This window comes from Ictidomys tridecemlineatus, chromosome 1 (assembly GCF_052094955.1).
Source record: "Ictidomys tridecemlineatus isolate mIctTri1 chromosome 1, mIctTri1.hap1, whole genome shotgun sequence".
In the NCBI taxonomy this organism is placed as follows: domain Eukaryota; kingdom Metazoa; phylum Chordata; class Mammalia; order Rodentia; family Sciuridae; genus Ictidomys; species Ictidomys tridecemlineatus.
The window spans coordinates 29,186,578-29,204,839 of record NC_135477.1 but is presented as its reverse complement, the minus strand read 5'-3'; the positions used below and the strand labels follow the sequence as shown (position 1 = coordinate 29,204,839).

General features: G+C 41.6%; 2 protein-coding genes and 1 pseudogene across 3 annotated transcripts; 2 read left to right on the top strand and 1 right to left on the bottom strand.

The window, feature by feature from the left end:
- Positions 1-217: 217 nt before the first annotated feature.
- Pgam1 (phosphoglycerate mutase 1) lies at positions 218-8,426 on the top strand. Its single transcript, XM_005335272.5, has 4 exons — positions 218-487; positions 5,526-5,800; positions 6,342-6,522; positions 7,349-8,426. The coding sequence occupies exons 1-4, from the start codon at positions 349-351 to the stop codon at positions 7,516-7,518; spliced, it is 765 nt and encodes a 254-aa protein (XP_005335329.1). The 5' UTR covers positions 218-348; the 3' UTR covers positions 7,519-8,426.
- A 2,224-nt stretch (positions 8,427-10,650) lies between these two features.
- Exosc1 (exosome component 1) lies at positions 10,651-18,228 on the bottom strand. Of its 2 annotated transcripts, XM_005335270.5 has the most exons (8): positions 18,101-18,228; positions 17,878-17,993; positions 15,954-16,028; positions 14,609-14,697; positions 13,918-13,951; positions 13,354-13,404; positions 13,142-13,226; positions 10,651-11,913 (listed from the first exon to the last, which is right to left on the bottom strand). In XM_005335270.5, the coding sequence occupies exons 1-8, from the start codon at positions 18,129-18,131 to the stop codon at positions 11,807-11,809; spliced, it is 588 nt and encodes a 195-aa protein (XP_005335327.1). In that variant the 5' UTR covers positions 18,132-18,228; the 3' UTR covers positions 10,651-11,806. The 2 variants fall into 2 exon arrangements, with proteins under 2 accessions (XP_005335327.1, XP_021588884.1); XM_021733209.3 differs by lacking the exon at positions 18,101-18,228 and having other exon boundaries at positions 13,911-13,951; positions 17,878-17,940.
- LOC120886025 (U6atac minor spliceosomal RNA) lies at positions 16,779-16,886 on the top strand (annotated as a pseudogene).
- Positions 18,229-18,262: the final 34 nt, after the last annotated feature.

Sequence of the window (18,262 nt, the reverse complement as noted above, 5' to 3'; positions counted from 1 at the left end):
AGTGCACCGCCCAACCTTATCACCAGGCAGCGTGCAAGCCTAAGGCCCCGCCGCCCTTCGTGCTTACGTGCGCTCCGTGACCGCCGCGGCGGATGCGGGGCCGGCGATGGAGAGCGCATGCGCTCTTGTGTTCCGGAGCGCGCCCCCCCCAAACTGGCTGCAACTACGGCATAGAACGCATGCGTACACCTGGCGGGCGGAGGGCGTTCCGGAGAAAGTGGAAAGATTTAGTAGAGAAAGCGCGCGGGAACAGGGCGTGGGTTGCGAGCGCGCAGGCGCGGCCGAGGGGCGGGCTGACTCCGGAATCTCTGCAAGCTCTAGTCGGCGCCGCATCCTTACCTCGCCGCCATGGCTGCCTACAAGCTGGTGCTGATTCGGCACGGTGAGAGCGCCTGGAACCTAGAGAATCGCTTCAGCGGCTGGTACGACGCCGACCTGAGCCCGGCGGGCCACGAGGAGGCAAAGCGCGGCGGGCAGGCTCTGCGAGGTACCGAGCGGGCTTGGTCGTGGGGGGCGGTGTGAAAGAGTCAGGCGCCCGGCCTCAGAGGCACCCCTAGTGCGAGCCTCGGAACAGGGCCGATAGCTTGCGCAGCCTCTCTCCAGCAGTTTAATTTGCAACTGGGGAAGCGGACACAGCGTGGGGAGTCGACTTGCTCAAGGTCACCCAGTGGAGTGTGAGGGGCCGTGCTGGGAGGAGGACGCGGCTAGTTGCTTCGCAGCCCATTGCGCAGTTGGGGACATCGCCTAGACGCAATTTCTCCCCTTTTAGCCTGAGAATTTACACTTCAGGGGTGGCTTTCCTGGAGATGGGGCCGCCTGCGATCGGTAGGCCATTGTAGGGTTCTCCCAGGGCGTGGGGCTCATGGAAAGTGCCTGGTGCCTTCCAGTGGCTGGCCTTTTTAAGGAACTGCTGCAGATGGTAGCGAAGCGGCAGGCCACTGGCAGGCTCTTACCTGCAGTACCCGGAGTGAGACTCGCTACGGGTGCATAACCTGTTTCAAGAGAAATCCGCGTGCTTGGGGACTGCTTTGCAGTTAACTAACCTGCCACAAATACTGAATCCAAAACGCATCCAATTGCAACCGAGTGAGTGATGAAGGACTTGAGTTGATAGTTTCTAAAGTAGCTCCATAAAAATCCTTTCCTTCCTATCCCTCCTTGTCCCCCTTTTATAGATGGGAAAAGTGAGGATTGGAAAGGTGATTTGTTCAAGGTCGTATCTGCTTATTAGTCCAAGGTCCTTACCCCATTTCTGGGTGGAGTAACAGGTAGGTGTGAGGAACTGGCGGGCTATTGGCAAAGGACAAAGGCCCAGAAAAGTGGAAGTGGCCCAGAAAATGCTTGCCTATTCTGGCTTGACCCATCTCTGTGATTTTGGAATTCTAATAAGGAATCCCTTTATTGAAGTGCTTTCACTCATGACTAAGGCAGATCCTGCCCTGGTCCCCTCTAATCTTTGGACAAAACAGGTATATGAAAGGATTATATGCATGGTTGATGTGGTGCTGATATTTGACCCCAAGTTGCTATCTCTAGCTTCTTGGCCTCCATTGTACATCCTTTTGAAAGGGGCAAAGCTTTGGAAAGTCTGAGAAATGTAATCCTGTTGGGAGGGCAGATATGAACGCTCTGGGATGGCCTGTTTTAACCTCGGCATCTAGGAGAGGCCCTAAAGGAAAAGTACTAGTAAAGGAGGCCATTTTCTTTGGTTCTGTGGTTCTCTGGCAGGAAGAACTGTGTAGTTCTGTGGTGTTTTGCTGATGCTTAGCCCAGGACAAAGTCCTCTAAGACCATCAAATGGTTAAACTGGTAATATCTGTAAAATAACAAACCCAATTTCAGTCTTCTTTCTTTCATGGTACTGGGGATTGAACCCACGGATACTCTCCTGATCTTCAAGAACACCCAGCTGTTATTTTTTATTTTATTTAAAAAAAAATTTTTTTTTTTGAGACAGGATCTCACTGGTTTGTCCAGGCCAGACTTGAACTCCTGATCCTCCTGCCTCAGTCCCCCTGGGACTGGAATTGCAGTTGTGCCATCATGCCCAGCCCCATTTCAGTTTTAAAATATTGTTAGTATTAAATTTCAGAAAAATCAGATAAAAAATTTTAATGTGTTGTGTGCATTACAAATAATTACATTTTAGAATAAGACCAAAAGCAAAAACTGATGATCATTATGAATAATCTAGTAATATAAGATATCTTAAATACATATATTAAATTCTTTTGTGCTTCAGTTAATAGTAGGATTTGTACATTAAGAGTTAGGAAAAATGGAGAAAGCTAGAGATGGTGGTTAAGAGTTGGTTTCAGCAGGAATCTAGTGAGAACTGTTTCCCCATGCCATGTTAAGGTAGAGAAAGGGTACCTTGGGGAGAATGGAGTCCACACTACACCATTCACCCTATCCCTGGTTGTACCCTGATTTAATGGGCAAGCCAAAGGAAAAGGCTTTATGCTTCTGATCCTTTAGCATTCTCTTTAAAGAGTCCTAATGGGAAGTACTTTTCTCCTCTGGGACTATTCATGTATCCAAAGTGAGATAGATACTCCATTGCAAGTGGAAATAATTGCAATTAAACAGCCTGTAGCTTTTCATCATGGGAGCTGAGGTTTGCACTATAGGTATTCACTTCCTAGTGACTCAGCCTTTTTTGGGAGTCATTCTTTCCCTTTAGGTTAGGGAGGAGGTGGCTAAGTAGGTGACAGTAGCCAAGTCTCCTCAGCCTGGTCCTTAGGATCAATGAAGATATCTGTGGTCTTTTCTCTTGGTGATGGTGATGTTGGGTTTCCTGATGGTTCATCTTTCCATTCCCTATTGGCTCTTTTTATGGGCTGGGGGGTACGGGGGATTGAACTCTGGGGGCACTCAACCACTGAGCCACATCCTCAGCCATATTTTGTATTTTATTTAAAGACAGGTCTCACTGAATTGCTTAGTACCTCACTTTTGCTGAGGCTGGCTTTGAACTTGCGTGCCTCCCGAGCCTTTGGGCTTACAGGCCTGTGTCATGGTGCCCATCTATGCTAAAATTTGAAGAGGACCTTGTAGTGTTGTGGAGAACAAGAATGTTTTCCTGATTCCCAAAAGGAAAAAGTTGTCTCCTCATTCAGGTGGGAAAATCATTTGATGAAACAAGACTGATTCATTGTAACTTATTGGCCAGGCCAACATAACTCTTAATTACAATCTGACATACAATAACTAATATGTATGGAGAATTAGTGATTAATTTATAAAGGAATCAGATAGTTGGGTGCCACTGGTACTATATGACTACTGTAATCCCAGCTACTCAGGAGGCTGAGGCAGAGGAGCCCAGTCTGGGCAATTTAGTGAGATCCTGTATCAAAAAGGGCTGAGGATGGGGCTGGGGATGTGGCTCAAGTGGTAGCACGCTGGCCTGGCATGTGCACGGTGCTGGGTTCTATCCTTAGCACCACATAAAAATAAAATAAAGATGTGTCCACCGAAAACTTTTGTGTGTGTGTGTGTGTGTGTGTATATATATATATATATATATATATATATATATATATACATAAATTCTCTCTCAAAAAAAAAAGGGTTGAGGATGTAGCTAAGTCATACAACACTTTTCTAGTATGCATGAGGCTCTGGGTTTAATTCCCAGTACTGCAAAAATAAAAATAAAATAAAAGACTCATACAGAATATAGTATTTACTTTTTTTATTGAATGGTTTCTGCTAATTTTGGGAGAAGACTTAGAGAATAGGTTAGCACTTTTTACTATGGTAAAAAGGAGTGATGGATTAAGGACTTCCACACTTTTCCTGATTCCCAAAAGGAAAAGGTGGTTAAGTAGGTGACAATAGCCAAGTCTAGTCAGCCTTGTCCTGAGGATACAATTTCATGCAACAAACTGAAGTTTTATTTAGCTTTTGCTGTGTTCTGATTTTTAGGATTTTAAAATCCCATTTTTCCAAAACTAGAGGTCTAATTAAAGTATCAGAAGTGATATTTCAAACTAATACAAACACCAGCATCCTTAGGAGTTAGGAAAATGGAGATAGCTAGAGATAGATGGTGGTTAAGAGTTGGGTTTGGGGGCTGGGAATGTGGCTCAGTGGTAGAGTGCTTGCCTGGCATTCATGAGGCCCTGGGTTCAGTTCCAGCACAGAAAAGAGTTGGGGTTGGGTTCAGAATCCCCTCAGCCTAGGGTTGTTTTTATTTGCAGGGGGTGGTGGTGGTGGTTGCGTAATAAGGGATTGAACCCAGAGGACTTTAGCACTACATCCCCAGCCCTTTTAGTTTTTTTTTTTTTAATATTTATTTTTTAGTTGTAGTTGGACACCATACCTTTATTTTATTTATTTTTATGTGGTGTTGAGGATCAAACTCAGTGCTTCACACATCCTAGGCTAGCACTCTACCACTGCGCTACAACTCCAGCCCCTTTTAGTTTTTATTTTGAGACAGGTCTCATTAAGTTGTTTCAGGCCTCACTAAGTTGCTGAGGTTGGCCTCGAACTTGAGGCCTCTCAAGTCACTAGGATTACAGACAGCCTACAGCCTAGGTTTTATTTGTCCAAATAGTGTCTGTAATCTTGGATAATTTGCTTATCTCTTCATATCTTTATTTCCCTCATCTGGTAAAATGGATTGTAACCTCATAGGATTGTTATGAAGACTAAGTAAAACAAAGTGCCATACCAATGGTAAGCCCTCTGGAAATGTTAGCTGTTACTATTTAGGAAGAGATTCTAAGTTGGGTGGTGGTTTTTTTTTCTTGGTACCAGGGATTGAACCTAGAGGTCCTTAACCACCGAGCCACATTCCAGTCCTTTCTGTTTTTTTGAGACAGGGTCTCACTAAGTTGCTTAGCGCCTTGCTAAGTTGCTGAGGCTGGCTTTGAATTTGTGATCCTCCTGCCTCAGCCTCCTGAACAGCTGGGATTACGTTATGCACCCCTGTGCCTGGTAGAAATAAATTCTTAAAATGTGTTTACACATGGGCTAAGGACCCAGGCCCTGGGTTCAATCCCCAGCACACCCCACTCTCCCCAAGTGTTTAAACACTATTTTGGAAATTAGCATACAAGCACATGCCTCAGGTTAATTTGTCAGTACATTAGGTCTTAGGGTAAATGCATTACTAGGGATCTACTAGGAGATATATACATAAGTCAACAAATTTTGTTGGCGCATGCCTGTGATCCCAGTAGCTCTGGAAGCTGAGGCAGGAGGATCACGGTTCATCCTCAGCAACTCAGCGAGGGCCTAAGAAACTCAGTGAAAACCTGTCTCTAAATAAAATACAAAATAGGGCTTGGGGTGCAACTCGGTAGTTAAGTGCCCCGGAGTTTAGTCCTTGGTACCAAAAAACAAACAAAATTTGTTTTCTCAAAGGCATGATATCACATTTACTATGGAAATATACAAAATAAAATATTTGCCAAATAATTTTAATTCGGATACCTGTATAAGAGATTTGTTAAAAAAAATTATGGTTCAGAGTGAACTTGGTTAACTTAGCACTTGGAACTTCTAATTTTCAGATGCTGGCTATGAATTTGACATCTGCTTCACCTCAGTACAGAAAAGAGCAATCCGAACCCTCTGGACAGTGCTGGATGCCATTGACCAGATGTGGCTGCCAGTGGTGAGGACTTGGCGCCTCAATGAACGGCACTATGGGGGTCTGACTGGCCTCAATAAAGCAGAAACTGCTGCCAAGCATGGCGAGGCCCAGGTAAAGATATGGAGGCGCTCCTATGATGTCCCACCGCCTCCAATGGAGCCTGATCACCCCTTCTACAGCAATATCAGTAAGGTATGGGTAAACCTGTTTGATCACTTCACCTAGAACCAGAGGTTAGAATCAGGGCCTCGTTATTGTTATTATTTTTAAACTTTTATTAGTAGTTTCCTGGTCCCATTGAGCTTATAATTTATGATAAAATAGTTAATGGAGTCTTTCCTCTACCAATGAATGACTGCTAGTTACAATATGAATTGAGTATTTATTTCAGAAGAATTTTTATCTCCATATTTGTACCTCTACTGTCATATTATTTTATAAAACCCATTCTTAAGCTTCCTAAATCAATCACAAGTTAAAATGAACTGGGAAAATTCTTATTGCATAACTTTTCTAAGTTATATTTCTTTTGTATTGAGTAGTGGGGGAGGGAGTGGCAGGATAATGATCCTTTTTCCTAAGCTGGCAGCTATGTGCTGAACCTTGGTGAGAGAACTTCATCCATCCCTTAACTCCTTAGGAGATGAGGAATGGCAGAATTATTATACATTCTGAAAGCCATTTATTGAATGCTACTGGTAATAATTGGTAAACAAGTTTTGTTGTTGTATAGGATCGTAGGTATGCAGACCTTACTGAAGATCAGCTGCCTTCCTGTGAGAGTCTGAAGGACACCATTGCCAGAGCTCTGCCCTTCTGGAATGAAGAAATAGTCCCCCAGATAAAGGAGGGGAAACGCGTTCTGATTGCAGCCCATGGCAACAGCCTTAGGGGCATTGTCAAGCATCTGGAGGGTATGTGCATTTTTTAGATGGGCCCTCAGGGATGGATAAAGCAGAACTTCCCGAATTAGGGACATAATTTAGTATAAAGGAGACCCTTGGGAAAGGGCCAACATACTGATAGCCTTAGATAATTTAGATTGACTTATAGTGGTATAAGTAAGTATAAGACACTTATCCTTTCTCAAAATTTGTTGGCAGAGCAGTAGCAGCTGAACTCCTGACAACTTGTTATACATGCAGAACCTCAGGTCCTATTCTAGACCTGGTTCAGAAAAATATTTATGATAGTTTGAGATGGCCATCTCTGGACGAGGATGGAAACTATTGATAAAATATTCTTCAGTTTCAGCCTGGCTCAATTTCACATATAAATCTCCATCTTACATTGTTTAGCTTCTGAGGATCTAGAAGCCCAGAGTGCCATAGCTTTTGAGGATCTAGAAGCCTAGAGTGCCAAATTTTCACAGAAGGATGGACTATATAGGATGTTTGGGATGTGGATAGTCATGCTTCACTGTAGGTTTAGATCTCACTAGGTAGGGATATATCTGTAGTATGCACCTTTCTGTAGTTTGTTGGTGGCCCACCCCATAATCTTGTGTACATTCTCACACTTTTTTCCTTGCTTTTCAGTTTAGTGGCTTGAGAAATTAGTCCTAAAGGCCACTCCTTATGGAATCAATCTATTATTATAAATATCTAATTACTATTACAAAGATCAGAAAAGGGTCTTAATTCCTACCAAAGTCTTTTCTCACCTGGGGGATGAAGAGTAAACCTAGAGGGGTGATGTGGATTCATACCTTGTGTGGCTGATCAGGATGGCTCTTTTCAGGTCTCTCTGAAGAGGCCATCATGGAGCTGAACCTGCCAACTGGTATTCCCATTGTCTACGAATTGGACAAGAACTTGAAGCCCATCAAGCCCATGCAGTTCCTGGGGGATGAAGAGACCGTTCGTAAAGCGATGGAAGCCGTGGCTGCACAGGGCAAGGCAAAGAAATAAAGGCAAGATCGCAGACTACTGTACCAAGGAAGACCCTGTCCATCCATTCCTTTGCACCTCTCTCCTGCATCACCATACTGACCACATCTGTGGGCATCTTAAGTTGTAGCTGCAGATGGGGACCAGTAGTTCCCACTTTAATTTTAGCATTTTGTCTCCTGCACCCACTCCCTTTGTAGATTGTAATCAGAATAGAAACTCTGGGGCACAGGTTCTCAATCTAAGCCCAGGGAAGCCTCCTCATATCCAGAAGAGTTGAGGTTGTAGTTGTTGGGTTTTTTTTCTTGAGAAAAGTAGGAAGGAATTGTGGCAAGGCATGACCAATGAGAAGAAACCAGAGAGCCTGTTTGTATTTCAAAGAGCCAGTTCTGTACTCTTCTGTATTCAGGTCACTGGGAAGATGGGAAGCAGGGTGCTCTAGTCATTCCAGTGGAATACGAAAGTAACCTCCATGGTGATTTAAGAAAGACAAATCCCTGACCCCAGAGGAGCTGGCTCCAGAATGTTGGGATCAACCCTAACTTTTGTTACATTTACTTTCACTAAAGAAAAAGTATATATATATAAATAAATACTAAAAAAAAACCCTTCTGGGTTTTTTTTAGTGGTGGTTAGTCCCACATGTGGTCACCAGAAACTAAGCCATTCCTCACACCAATATGGGATAAGCTCCTTGGCCTATAAGGTGCAGGAGTGTATCTTGCTATGTATCTTAGAGAATCTCTCCTCTGCCTTGTTTTGTGGCAGTGAAATGCCTCTTGATCATGTCCAAGCGTGTCTTTTACTGTGTCTGATTTCTGAGTCTTGTTCCAGTTGCTTGGCCCTACCACAAAGGCCCAGTACTCATTTAGCATAACTGTAATAAATCTTTTTTCCAGATCAGTATAATAAAGGAGTGATGTGCAATATTTTCCTGTGTGATGGTACACCTCTTTTCTGAGGGATCTTAGCATCCAGCAAAGCTTAGTGTGATTAGGAGTTTTAGAACAATCATTACATGCTAATAGTATGTGAGTTTCTAGAAGTCTCCAGACTCTACACTAATAAGGCATGACTAAACCTGCCTTATGACAAGAAAATAATGGAACACCTCTATCAGCTACCATTAACACTAAGAAACCCACAGCTACAAGATAGTACTTCTCACTTTGAACACATCAGAATCCCTTGTGGAACTTAAAAACACCTGGTCTTGTTATCACTCAATGGTCCCTTCCTAACACTGGGCACAGCTGCTCAGTTGACTATGAGAATACCTGCAAAATTTTTATTGAATACTTGTTATGTGTAAAGTACTAGGTCCTGGGGATTCAGATAAAACAGAATAGTGTCCTAAAAGGAGCTCATATTGTTATGAGGCACATAGCTTTGTATAGTATTATACGCTTACTGCTGAGAAAATTAACTTGTTTTGTATTAGATCAGGGAATTCTATTAACTAGTTGATCCAAATGCTCTTTGGAAACAGTGACACATAAACAAAAAAATTGGCACCAGTTGGCCTCCACTTCTACACCCTACAAAATTATATCATGAAAATATTTGCTACTCTTGTGAACATCTATATACTATAGCTAGAAATTGAGATGTGGGAAATAATTATAGAGGGGTACAATTTACTCAGAGTGCAAATAAACTTTGTTCATTTGCAGTTATCTTTAGTACTGATAGGAAAGACAAATATATTCTGAATTTAAATAAAACATTAGATGGTAGCCCAGGTTAGGCCACACTGTTTGGGTAAAGAAAAATGGCCATCTAGGGAGGTTATAGCTCAGTTGGTAGAGTGCTTACCTTGAATGCATAAGACCTTGGGTTCAATCCCTAGTGCCCCCCCCCCCCAAAAAAAGGCCATCTAATCACTACCTTATTCTGTATGGTTTTTTTTTTTTTTGGTTGGTTGAAAGGTTGTATTTCATTGAATTGCTCAGGCTAGGCTCAATTTTATGATCCTCCCATCTCTGCCTCCTGAATAGCTTTGTGTGTGTGTGTGTGTGTGTGTATACATATACATACACACACATACATATATATACAAACACAGAGATATATACACATATATGTGTGTGTATATATATATATTTTTTGGTGCCAGGGATGAACTTGGGGGCACTCAACAACTGAGCCACATCCCAAGCCCTTTTTTGTATTTTATTTAGAGACAGGGTCTCACTGAGTTGCTTAGCACCTTGCTTTTTGCTGAGGCTGGCTCTGAACTCATGATCCTCCTGCCTCAACCTCCTGAGCTGCTGGAATTACAGGTGTGCACACCACTGCACCTGGCTTGTGCATATTCTTAGACCCAGCATTCTACTTCCAGGAATCAGTAGTGCATGGGCATGCACAAGTATGAATGTTATACAAGTTTTCTTCTTTTTTGTTTTTTAATTTTTTTTAGTTGACAACGAATTTTTTACAAAAAAAAATTTTTTTGTGGTGCTGAGGATTGAACCTAGGGCCTCACACATGCCAGGTAAGCACTACCACTGAGCAACAACCCCAGTTCCTACAAGTATTCTTTGTAGCACTATCTGTAATACACTGAAGTTAAAGTATTTATTAATGAACAATCTACAAAGTGTTTTAACATAAGGCTTGGTACTTAGTACTTGATAGAAGGCAATTGGATATGTATAATAAAAATGATATATATTAATACTATTAGCAGGTACTGAATACTTCTATGTGTTTCTTCCTCATAATAATCCTATGAGACACTACTACTCAGATGAGAAAACAGATAAAAACTACTTGCTTAATATCAATGTCAACATGCTGGTGTTTATTAGTTTTTTAGGTAGTGCTGGACATGGAACCCGGGGCCTCTCATAGGTTAGACAAGTGCTCTACCAATGAGCAATTATAATTTTGCAAAATGTCATATATAAGTGGGAGAAAATAGGCCAAGTGTACACAGGATCTCTGTACTCATTCTTTTTTGCAGGGCTGGAGATTTTATTTCTTTTTTGTTCTGGTGCTAGAGTTGGAACCCAGGGCCTTGCACATGCTAGGGAAGTAGATCAGTGGTAGAGTGTGTACTTGGCACACACAAAGGCCTGGGCTCCATCCCCACCACTGCCCAAAATAACAGAATCAGCCAAGCAAACAAGAAAACTGCATGTGGACCTACAGTTACCTCAGGGAAATTTTCTTTAATTTTTTTTAGTTGTAGGTGAACACAATATTTTATTCATTTATTGTTTTTCAATGTGCTGATGATTGAACCCAGTTGCCTCCAACATGCTAGCCAAGCACTCTTCCACTGAGCCACAACCCCAGCCCCCCCGCCAACAAAATTTTCAATAAAACCAAAAAACTCCCTAATCTGTTGAAGGTTAGTAACTAGAGGGCATAAAGTTAGGTGGACTGTCTCCAAAGCTCACCCTCCATCACTGTCAGCACACATTGGAGTCATGGGCTTTTGAGCAACATCTCCAAGAAGAACCATCTCATGTTCATCTTTCCTTCCAATGTCCTCTGCAGCCTCTTCATGCTTAACTTATCTCTCTCATCTTCAAACTAATGCCATCATTTTTGCTTCTGTACTTTGCTGGGGCTTCTCTCTGCCTAGACAACTTCATATACCAAGCTCTTTAATTCCTTTTGATCTCATGTCACACAAATCCTTCCCTGGCTATCTTGCATGATACTGCTTTGTCCTTTTTAAGCAAAAAACATTTTCTGGAATACCCACTATCAGTGTGTTTACCAAACTACTCACATGCTACCTGATCCACTACATACATTCTATAATGTACCTAACAGAGGGGTGTATAAAGTGCTTGATCCAGTGTTAGGCACCTAGAAAGCAGAAGCATATAAAACGACACAAAAAATACAAGAGATCAACAATCAGGCTTTTGTCTAGAGCAAGCAAGCAGCTGACACGTCAGTTAATGGGTGCTATGTGGCAAACAAACCCCTAATCTAATAACTGACACTGTTTAGATACCTTCACCTGTTCAAGACAACAGAAACCATAAAATCTTTTTAATAAAAATGTTTTCTTTGTCACAGCAAAAAATATATACTTAAAAGGCCTATCAGGCTACCTCCAAAGTTACAGTTTGTTGGTATCCCCCTAAGAGAAGCTTTATCCTCAAGAATCCAATTTACTAAAAGGTTCACAAAAATTATGTTCCACCTATATAAATTACTGGCAGATTTTTCTAGAGGTGGTCATTGGCTGACCCCAGGTATCTGAATAAAGACCATGGCATCTTGATGTTATTTTCATCACATACTCTTGGAAATAGCTTACCCCCTCCATGGGGTAATATGCAGCATCTTAGGTCTGCAAAAATTCAGGCTGAACTCTAGCCACTTTCCGGAATTCTTTAGTGTGGGTCTTAGGACACTGCATCTCACACCAACTGATGGGAACCATCTGGACACCTAGAGGGAAAAAGACAGTGTTAGAGCTGGGACCCCAGATATTTTCCTGAGATACCTCTTTTCAGGTAAGTATGAGAATGAAATGTTAGGCTTGGCATTTACTTGCCAAGTATGTGCAGAGTACTTTCCTTGTATGTGCAAGGGCCTGAGTTCATACCCAGCACTAGGATAGGGGTGGGTTATCAGTGGTTACCTACAAAACCATACCTCTTACAGAAGAAAAAACTTTGTTCCACTGATTTACAAAGTTAATTTCCTATTTGCTTAGATTTAGGCATATCATTCTTTTTTTTCTTTTTGCAGGGGATGAGGCACTGGGGATTGAACTCAGGATGCTTAACCACTGAGCCACATTCCCAGCCCTTTTTCATATTTTATTTAGAGACAGGGCTTCACCAAGTTGCTTAGGGCCTTGCTAAGCTGCTGAGGCTGGCCCTGAACTTGAGATCCTCCTGCCTCAGCCTCCCAAGATGCTGAGATTACAGGTATGCACCACAACACCTGGCTGGGAGTATCATTCTTGCAAGTACCGCACACTAAGCACTAACTGATTATGCCACTGGAACTCCAACTTAGGAAGAATCATTTTAATCTCAGTAGTAAGCAGAGTCCTGTGTTAAGGATGGGACATGTTTCTCACTGCAAATACCTTAAGAGTATATTTAAAATGGCTACAATATCACCATATATATATATATATATATATATATATATAATTTTTTTTTTTAAATCCTGAGGATCAGACCCAGGGCCTTGTACATTGTAAGTAATCGCTCTACAACTGAGCTGTACCCCCAGCCCTAGGTGATATAATCTATGGGACCACCATAGTATATATTGTCCACTGTTGACCAAAATTTGTCATTTTGCATCACATGATGGTATCTACACCCACATTGCTTCTAAGATAATGAAAAAACAAGGAAAATGCTGGGTATGGTGGCCCATGCCTGTAATTCCAGAGGCTTGGGAGGCTGAGACAGGAGGATCTCAAGTTCAAAGCCAGCCTCAGCAATGGTGAGGCGCTAGGCCACTCAGTGAGACCCTGTCTCTAAAAAAACAAACAAACAAACAAAATCTGATTCAGTGGCTGAGTGCCCTTGGGTTTAACCCCTGGTACCAAAAAACAAAACAAAACCAAAAACAAACCAACCAAGGAAAATCAGGAAAAACAATGGATTAATCCCAAACCACTAGCGTAAGGATATGGAAACATGGATCAATTCACCTGATTCACTGTGGGCCACCACCACTCCCAGCTCATTTTCGGCAGTGGTCAGCAGATAGTTGGACTGTGCATCACCTAAAGAGATCTAGTCACATAATACTGGTGAAGGAAAATGAGGAGTTTTAAGTCTTTCCCCTAGAGTCACTTGAATTGTTCCTCTATTTTCATTTCTTCTTTTGACAAAAGACATGTCAACTGGAAATAAAGGATACCACTTTGGCCAAAACAATGTCACCTGGGCGGAAACTCTTATAAATTTCAACCTGTAAAGAAAGAATAGGAATGTTATGTGAAAAGTCTAGATCAGGTTTACCTGAAATTTCATCCTTCTGGTAGAGCTAGTTTACTTTCTAATTCCAGAATGTAGAAGTCATCATCACTTGTCAATCAATTCCTTTCATTGCTCCTATAGCATCATAATATGAATGGGAGAATTTGAATTCAATAACATGACCAGGACTCTGACTTAAACAAAAAGCACTATAGTTGGCTCTGAAAGGGCCCAAAATAAGTCTGAGGGAAGAGCAATGAATAAATAACCAACTTCAAATGCAAAGAATAAACTAGACATGCTGATATCAATTGAAGGAATAAAACTCTTAAAGTAGTGGAAAAGGATAGCAAGATAAATTTCACACATGATAGCACAGAATATATTAAACTTCCATGAACTTCACATTCCTCGGACTTAGAAATTCATTGGAATAATAATTAAAAAAAAAAAATCAAGTTCCCTAAAGCCATGGGGGGGAAAAAAACCCAAACCAACCAACAACCTTGTCTTTTTCAGTTGCTCGGACATCTTCCTTTCTATAAAAAAAGAATTGACAGAAAGATTAATTGTAAGAATTGTCTGTGGGGACCCAGCTGCCACCCACAGACATGGGGCAGAGAGGTAGCCTTAGCCCACGTGGAGAGGACAAAACATTTTCCCAATCTTGGACCACAGAGAAAGTCAATATTGATACCTCTGGCTTGGGAAAAGCAGATCAGATTCAGCAGGAAGGTAAGGGAACTTTGCTGTCTCAGGAGAACTTAAACTGTCCCAGACCATATTAAATCCTGATGCTGGAAAGATCCTCACAAGTTAAATTATCTGGTTTGCAAGAATTTTTCATCCTTTCTCAAAAAATCCACAGGAGAACAATCCTATTATTTCACCCACAGTCTTAAAACTTTGGGGTTTAATCTATACTAAATTCAAGAAAAAAAAAAGGTGCTTCCTAAAATGCTTTTGATTTGTTTGGTCTGAATCATCCTGATACACCTAATTTTTAGCTTCACACATTTTTTTGGGGGGGCTATAATTTAAAACCCTCCCTTATTAATATTTTCCTCATAGAATATTTCTTTTTGGGGGTACTATTGGCACAAAGAAAAGAAAAATGAGTAGGAACTGTAATTGTTCCTAAACATTCCAATCGTATTCCAGGTACTGGGGCATGTGAAGACAAGGGTACCTCTTACCTGATAGTTCCTCGAAAGGAGTTCTTAAGTGGTGTGGACCCCACATATAGGATGTGCACTTTGGCAAAGCGTGAATTGATGCTAGAGACCTGTGCAATAGAACAAGGATCAGCATCAGAGGATTAGCAGATGTCACTTCAAGGACATAGCAATAAATAAATAATTACCATGATTTTAGTACAAACAACCTTACTAAGTATAATTTAAAATAAGTTAACTCCTATTTTTCACTACCTAAGTGATATCTGTGTAATAAGAGCCACAGAGGCCATATGATAGGGTTACTCAGAAATCAAGTGAAATAATAGGGTGCAGATTTTAAAAGTCCACAAGTCTAATTTAAAACAGGCTTATATAGTGAATAGAATTTAAATCTATGTTTTATTTGCTGCCTAATAATTGCCTCAGCAATTATTTTCAGAGTAACACATATATTTTCTTCTGGAATAATTTATAGAGAAACCAAAAGCTACAAGTGAACTTGGCAGAGGGTGGGGATGGGTAGAGGTAACTTATGTGTTACAGTTACAGATTAGTACATTAATCAGTACCTTCTCTCAAAAACCCTAAAAGTCAAGGCTGGATTGTGGCTCAGTGGTAGAGTGCTTGCCTAGCATGTTTGTGGCCCTGGGTTTGATCCTTAGTACCACATACAAAAAAGTAAAAATGAAGGTCCATCAACAACTAAAGAAAATCCGTAAAGGTCTTTAAACAGGAATGCTAGAGAAGAGTCTTTTGCTTCTGTGCAGACAAAGTCTTGGTTTCACATTTTAAAAACAGATCTCATTATCACCTGTTGGTATGCCTCACTTCTCAGACAGAGATAGAAACTACATGCTCATAAACCAGCTCAGTGAAGGAACTATGGATGCCTGAATTTGGCTGCCTTGATCAATATCCTAGAATTTCTAGTCCAGTAGTATAGTCCAGTCAAACTTTCTGTGATGATAAAAATGTCATGTGCTGACCCATAAGGGAGTGAGATTGAGAAAGTGAATTTTTTGGGGAGAGAGGTACCGGGGATTAAACTCAGAAGCACTCGGTCACTGAGCCACATCCCCAGCCCTATTTTTGTATTTTATTCAAAGACAAGAGTCTCAGTTGCTAAGTGCCTCGCTTTTATAGAGGCTGCCTTTGAACTTTTGATTCTCCTGTCTCAGCCTCCCAAGCCACTGGGATTACGGGTGTGTCTCACCGGCCAGGCTTGACAAAGTGAATTTTTAACACTTGTTAATTTCAATAGCCACAAGTGGCTAGTGGTTACCATACTGAAAATGCAGTTCTAGAATTATCCTGAGTTCAGTATTGGATGGGTATCCTAAGCAGTAGGTTAGGACCAACTTACCTTACAGGTTACAATAGTTCCCACATCTGGAAGTAATTGGGACTCTGTTTCTCTCATCACAGACACCACAGGAAGCTACAGAGAGAACAATAAAGGTATTTGTGGTTTATAACAGAAAAATACCTTAGAATTTATAAACATTCCAGATGAGTTCTAATAAATTTTATAAAATTCTCTTGGAATTTCCTGGTATACAACCCTATTGCCTATAATCATGCATAATTTGACTCATTGTTATAACAAGTGTTATAATAATGCCTCAGTTTCTTTTAATTATTAATTGCATAGCACAGAATTTCCAAATAAATGTTATATAAAGGTCATACTGTTTTCTTATATTTTATATGATTATGTCTAGAGTTTTCTCTTTAAGCATGATATTGGCTATTGGTGTAAAACATATTTTCAGCTTCATCTTTTATCAATCTCTCCCCTGACCACTATACTAAGACTCTCTAAACCTCTTTTAATTTTCCCAACTTACAAACTGCTTCTCACTTCAGTAGAATCTCTGTTTAACCTGTTCTTTCAGCTAGAACTGTATTTTCTTCACCCACTCAACTCTAATTTAATCCTCTAATCCTTTAGGTGATTCAACTTAAATGTCCCATTCACTGACCAAGAGTAGGTTCTCTGGTTACATGTTCTCATGGTGCTGTACAATATTCTTTCAAAGCAATTATCACAATTGTTAATGAGACACTCATTTGAACATTTATTTGTTTGAATTTCGACTGGGCCCTCCACAGAAAAAAACTAAGTGTATTTGGCTTATTACTACATCTTCAGAGGTTAGCACTATGACTGACACATGAAAATGCTTGAGCATTGTATGAAAGGAGAGGTTAGCTCTCTCCTTGACAAAAATGAAAGAGGCCCTCAGGCCTGACAACTCGAATAGAGTCTACTTCCAGCATCTAACCTTTGATTTTTAGCAGCACAATTCACAATAGCCAAATTATGGCATATATACATAATGAAGTTTATTCAGCCACAGAGAATAAAATCATGTCGTTTGAAGGAATATGGATGAAACTTGAGTACATTATGCTAACAGAAATAAGCCAAAGTTAGAAGAAGGGCCATATGTTTTCTCTCATAAGGGGCTAATGGTAGCTGGGCTCAGTGGTTCACACCCGTAATCCCAGTGACTTAGGAGACTGAGGCAGGAGGACCTCAAGTTCAAAGTTAGCCTGAGCGACTTAGTGAGACCCTGTCTCAAAATAAAAAATAAAAAAGGGCTGGGAATGTGGCTCAGGGGTTAACTGTCCCTGGGTTCAATTCCTGGTGCCAAAAAAAACAAAAAACAAACAAACATACACACAAGAAAACCTGAGTGCTGAAATGCTCAGGGGAAGGAATAGTTTGTTGTAAATTTTTAACAAAACAAGCCCCTACAAACCCTTTTCCTCAACCAGTGAGTCTAGTGGATTTTTTTGAGAAAATGACACTAGAGAGGCTTTTGAAAGATGTAAGAAATACACAAGCTAAGGAGAAGAGGAGTGTGTTCCAGAAAAATGGCAGGTATACAAAATTTCTGTGGCAGTAAGGCGCTTAGCGTGTTAGTGATAATGAAATAAGCCAGTAAGACTAGATTGCAGTGAGTGAGGAGGAAATAGTAGAGGTAGAAGGAGAAAAGGTAGGTGACATTCTGATAGGATTCAGCTCACTGCTGGGCTGGGCTACTCTGTTTGCATCTGCCCTCGCTCCAGCCTCATCCCAGAGTATCGGCAGCCCAACCGGGCGAGAAAAACCAAACTGGTAGTTTAAGGGCACAGCAGTGGCGATCACAGACGGGAAACCCCGAGAGGCTGAATCGTTTTACTGGTGAGACACCAAAGACGCGTCCGCGGCGCCGGTGTCTAAAAATCAGAATTCAAAGGCAGCCTAAGAGAGGCAGGAAAAGGGAAGCCGCCTCCTTTACCGCGCCGTTCTCGCTGCTCTTCGTCAGGCAGCCCGCAAGCGACGAAAAGATGTAGCCGTGCCGGGTATAGGTGCCGCTGCCAGGGCTGCCCTCCTCCAAATTGCACAGACGTTCGCCTGCAGAAAAAACGCTGCATCAGCCTTGGGCTCCCAGAAGCAGGAAGCAGTTCAGGATTCCTGACTTTGTCACTATCCATGGCTCTGTACGGGCAGCCCTCACTTACCAGGGATGCAATATCTCACGGGTGGCGCCATGACTGCCACTGTTGTAGAGCCCGGATGTAACGGAGCCGATTCCTCATTGGTCACACACCGGCGCAGTTCCGCAGTAAGATATGCGCCAATTGGTGCACTTTGACACGTGATCAGCGGGGGCTATGTCTCCC

Excerpts from the sequence above, each read along its gene's own strand:
- Pgam1 (XM_005335272.5), top strand. The coding sequence starts at position 349 with ATGGCTGCCTACAAGCTGGTGCTGATTCGGCACGGTGAGAGCGCCTGG. Across the intron at positions 488-5,525 it reads CGGCGGGCAGGCTCTGCGAG|ATGCTGGCTATGAATTTGAC; the intron begins GTACCGAGCGGG and ends TCTAATTTTCAG. Across the intron at positions 5,801-6,341 it reads TCTACAGCAATATCAGTAAG|GATCGTAGGTATGCAGACCT; the intron begins GTATGGGTAAAC and ends GTTGTTGTATAG.
- Exosc1 (XM_005335270.5), bottom strand. The coding sequence starts at position 18,131 with ATGGCGCCACCCGTGAGATATTGCATCCCTG. Across the intron at positions 17,994-18,100 it reads CGTGAGATATTGCATCCCTG|GCGAACGTCTGTGCAATTTG; the intron begins GTAAGTGAGGGC and ends TTTTTTCTGCAG. Across the intron at positions 13,405-13,917 it reads GAGCAACTGAAAAAGACAAG|GTTGAAATTTATAAGAGTTT; the intron begins GTTGTTGGTTGG and ends CTTTCTTTACAG.